At 43.8% G+C, this 4,840-nt stretch overlaps 1 protein-coding gene across 1 annotated transcript in view; it reads right to left on the minus strand.

Annotated features, from left to right (window-relative positions):
* Positions 1-4,840, minus strand: part of LOC107300184 (dysferlin-like) — a gene marked incomplete at its 3' end in the record, with an annotated part of 71,647 nt that overhangs the window by 22,546 nt on the left and 44,261 nt on the right. The window contains 3 exon segments of the mRNA XM_029286952.1: positions 484-597; positions 730-845; positions 4,460-4,542. Of these exon segments, the coding sequence (XP_029142785.1) occupies positions 484-597; positions 730-845; positions 4,460-4,542 (313 nt within the window).

Raw genomic sequence — 4,840 nt, forward strand, 5'->3', positions numbered from 1 at the left:
AGATAGATAGATAGATAGATAGATAGATAGATAGATAGATAGATAGATAGATAGATAGATAGATAGATAGATAGATAGATGATGGACGGACAGACGGAGGGACGGACGGACAGACAGACATGCTGGCCTGGGAATTCTGGGAATTTATGTGCACAAGTCTTAAAGTGGCCAAGTTTGGAGACCCCTGCCCTAGATGATCCCCTTGAGGTCTAAGGATACACCCCCCTTTCAGCGAAAAGATGAAGACATCTATGGCTTCTTAACAAGTCTCTAAAAGGAGGCAAAGGACCAGCGGTCTGCAAGGAGTATAAATCCTTCCGCTCCCCACCATCCAGTCAGAGCTGAAGAAGCTTCTTCGATGGGAAGCGAAACGTCTTCAGAGAAAACCCAGAAAGTCCAATTGCCTCTTGAAAAAGCACCTTTGGGACAACCCTGACCTGGAGGATGGAGAATCTCCACAGACAGACGGCTTCAAAGCTTTACCTCCACCCTCAGGATGTCATCCGCAGGGATATCTCCCAACTTCTGCTCAACGTGGTCTACCAGTTTGGTCTCCAGCTCCACCAGCAGTCTGCCACGATAAGCCACACCTTCTCCCTTGGGATATAGGAAGGAGCCCGTGAGAAGGTCCCCCTTCACAAACCAACTCGTGCTTCCAACGTGGCCAGCTGGAGGAAGTCAACTGCTTCTCAGGGGCTTCAGACCAGCTGCCCAGAAGAGTTGTCTCACCTTGCCAGTGTTGAGATCTTCATAAGGGTCAGGAAATCCAGTGAACTCCCGGGGGCTGCCATAGAGGTTGATGTAACATGGCCCAAAGGTGGGCAGGAAGCCAAGACCATCATCCACTGTGGGAAGAGACCCAGGAAGGTGGAACTATGGAAACCATTGTCTACCTGAAATAACCCATTTTGAAGTCCAACCAAATATTCTTCTACTGAATCTTTTGGGCTGAAAATTGTAGAACGGAGAAGACATCCTGGTGGGTTTTTTTTTTCAAGCCATGACATTAAACTAGGGTGAAAATGTACATGCTCGCAGTTATAATGTCTTCTCAGTTATGATGTCACATCTACACAATGATCGCAGCCTTCTGGATTTCTAGCAATCAAAGCCAGGTGTCCACCTCCAGGGCTGCAGAAGGCCACCAATGGGAAAACTCAATGACTCCTCTCATCTTCTGGAGATACCTTCACCAAAACCAAATCAATTTGCAGTCAACTGCCCAGATTTAGAAACTTTTTGGGCATGCTATATTTGCACAAAGATCCATCCTGCTCCATAAGTGTTTCTCAACCTTGGCAAGTGGAAGGTGGGTGGATTTCAACTCCCAGAATTCCCCAGCCAGCAAAGCTGGCTGGAGAATTCTGGGAGTTGAAGTCCACCCACCTTCCACTTGCCAAGGTTGAGAAACACTGAGTAAGCATGAGAGATTGCAAGGTGGACTGGGGGATTCTGGGAGTTGATGTCCACCCACCTTCCACTTGCCAAAGTTGAGAAACACTGAGTAAGCAAGAGAGATTGCAAGGTGGACTGGGGGATTCTGGGAGTTGAAGTCCCCCCATCGTCAAGTTGCCAAAGCTGAGAAACATTGAGCTGGAGAGATGGCAGGGGGGAAGGACACCCAGCCCCCTCCGTAAAAATTAACCCTACATTTTCAGAGAGCAAGACGTGCACAATCACATCACCTGAGGATTTAAACCGGGATTACAGATCAAAGCAAGTTGGACCATCCTCATCCTCATCCCAAGTCACATGCCTTCCCCAACGGAGGCCACGTGCATTCATGCATTCAAGGGCTGGCATTTGATTTTAAATTCATTTCAGAAACACACTCAGGAGGGGGGGGGGAGAGAGAGAGCCATGCTAAGGACATACTGTCTGTCGTTTGGAAGAGTTTCGTAGCGGCGGGAAACTCATCTGAAGCACAAAGAAAGAAAGAAGGGGGGAATGTGAAAAAGTGAGGTCCTTTTGGGTGGTGCAGCTAGAACCACCTGAGAGATAAGGGGTAAAAATGAAGAGGTGGCTTTTTTTAAATTACAGAATACAGAACGAGAGAGCTGGAAGGGACCTTGGAGGTCTTCTAGTCCAGCCCCCTGCTCAAGCAGGAGACCCTATACCATTTCAGACAGATGGCTGTCCAGTCTCTTCTTGAAGTCTGCCACATCAAGTTTCCATCCATTTAGTTCTTATCCTGCCTTCAGGGGCTTTGGAGAATAGGTTGACCCCCCCCTCCTCTTCTTTGGGGCAGCCCCTCAAATATTGGAAGATGCTACCGTGTCACCCTAGTCCTTCTCTTTGTTAGACTAGACCAGGGGTAGGCAACCTCGGCTCTTTTATGACTGGTGGACTTCAACTCCCAGAATTCCTGAGCCAGCATGGCTAAGCATGGAAACTCTCCCTTTCCCCTCAGCACGGCTGGCTCAGGAATTCTGGGAGTTGAAGTCCACGAGTCATAAAAGAGCCGAGGTTGACTACCCCTGGTCTAGGAGGCTCACTGCTTAGAACAGGAGGACTTAGGACAGGGGTAGGCAACCTTGGCTCTTTTATAACTGGTGGACTTCAACTCCCAGAATTCCTGAGCCAACATGGCTCAGCTTGGAAACCTGTCCATTTCTCCTCAGCATGGCTGGCTCAGGAATTCTGGGAGTTGAAGTCCCGGAGTCATAAAACAACCAAGATGGCCTACCCCTGGACTAGACGTATAGAATTCCTGCCACCGTTCTTCGTATGTTTTAGTCTCTGCTCCCCTGATCATCTTGGTTGCTCTTCTCTGCACTCTTTCTATCCTACTCCTTGGGGAGGACCTGGTCCAGCAAAAGTCAGCACCCAAATTGTAGAGGTCGCGACTCTGAATTAGAATAACAGAGTTGGAAGGGACCTTGTAGGTCATCTAGTGCAACTCCCTGTCCAAGCAGGAGTCCCTACACCATTTCTGACAGGTACCAGTCCAATCTCTTCTTCAAAGCCTCCAGTGATGAAGCACCAACAACTTCCAAAGGCAAGCTAGAATAGAATAGAATAGAATATAGAATATAGAATATAGAATATATAGAATATAGAATAGAATAGAATAGAATAGAATAGAATATAGAATATATAGAATATAGAATAGAATAGAATATAGGATATAGAATATAGAATATAGAATAGAATAGAATATAGAACATAGAATAGAATAGAATAGAATAGAATAGAATAGAATAGAATATAGAATATAGAATATATAGAATATAGAACATAGAATAGAATAGAATAGAATAGAATAGAATAGAATAGAATAGAATAGAATATAGAATATAGAATATAGAATATAGAATATAGAATAGAATAGAATATAGAATATAGAATATAGAACATAGAACATAGAATAGAATAGAATAGAATATAGAATATAGAATATATAGAATATAGAATAGAATAGAATAGAATAGAATATAGAATATAGAATATAGAATATAGAATATAGAACATAGAACATAGAATATAGAATAGAATAGAATAGAATAGAATATAGAATATAGAATATAGAATATAGAACATAGAACATAGAACATAGAATAGAATAGAATAGAATAGAATATAGAATATAGAATATAGAATATAGAATATAGAACATAGAACATAGAACATAGAATAGAATAGAATAGAATATAGAATATAGAATATAGAATAGAATAGAATAGAATAGAATAGAATAGAATATAGAATATAGAATATAGAATATAGAATATGAGTGCTTTTTTGAACACCCTGTCAGCCTAAATATGGGAGAGAGAGAAGTCTTTTGCCTTGCATCAGCTCAATCCAAAGCCATCCACAGGCAGCAGTCGCTTAACTGCGACATCATATATGTTTTTCAAAATTTGGAATGCTAACAAAGAATTAAGGGAGTACTGTGTAACATGCAGACAGCCCAGGTTCGAATCTCGGAAGGGTATGTCTGACTGATGATAACCAAATAAGGTTAGAAATAGCTATCTCAGTACTCCCTTAATTCTTTGTTAGCATTCCAAATTTTGAAAAATATAGAATATAGAATATAGAATAGAATAGAATAGAATAGAATAGAATAGAATAGAATAGAATAGAATAGAATAGAATAGAATAGAAGGGACCTTGGAGGTCTTCTAGTCCAGCCCCCTGCTCAAGCAGGAGAACCTATATACCATCTCAAACAAGTGACTGTCCAGTCTCTTCTTAAAAACCTCCAGTGATGGAGCGCCCACGATTTCTGGAGGCCAGCTGTCCCACTGGTTAGTCAATGCCATGAACAGGGCAGGAAGAGTCTTGCCTTGGTCCTGCTGTGGTCTTCACGGATGGCTCACCAGCCCTGAGGTAGACTAGAGAGCCCATCAGCCACGCCCTCTGACCTCCGGCGAGCCTGAGGTTGGCTCACTCAGGCAACAGAAGACCCCACCTGCCACCCTGCCAGGGACCGGGACCCTCTGAACCTGCTCACCTTCCAGTTCTCCTCCCGGAGCGGAGATTTTGGACATGCAGAGGTAGCTGGTGCCAATGATGTCGTTGTGGGTGACGCGGTCCCTGCAGAACAAAAGGCTGGTGTTGATTGACAGGCATTCGATCCAGTGGCCCGCTAGAAATAATATTTTTCCACTAGGGTCAAAGTTTTCACCACAGTCGAAAGATCTCTGGGGGAATCTCTTCTAGCTCGGAAAATCTGAAACCAGCTGCGAAATTCCAGGAAGGAGTCTTTCTCCATCCCATTGCTGCCATCTAGTGCTCATTCGGATTTTTTCAGCTCAGATGGGTACACTTGCCGGTGTACAAAAAGGGACCCCCAACTTGCTCTTTGGAGGACAGATAGCCTGACTCTGGAAAG

The sequence above is a fragment of the Protobothrops mucrosquamatus genome, unplaced genomic scaffold (genome assembly GCF_001527695.2).
Source record: "Protobothrops mucrosquamatus isolate PMUCROS unplaced genomic scaffold, P.Mucros_1.0 scaffold6324, whole genome shotgun sequence".
Taxonomy (NCBI): domain Eukaryota; kingdom Metazoa; phylum Chordata; class Lepidosauria; order Squamata; family Viperidae; genus Protobothrops; species Protobothrops mucrosquamatus.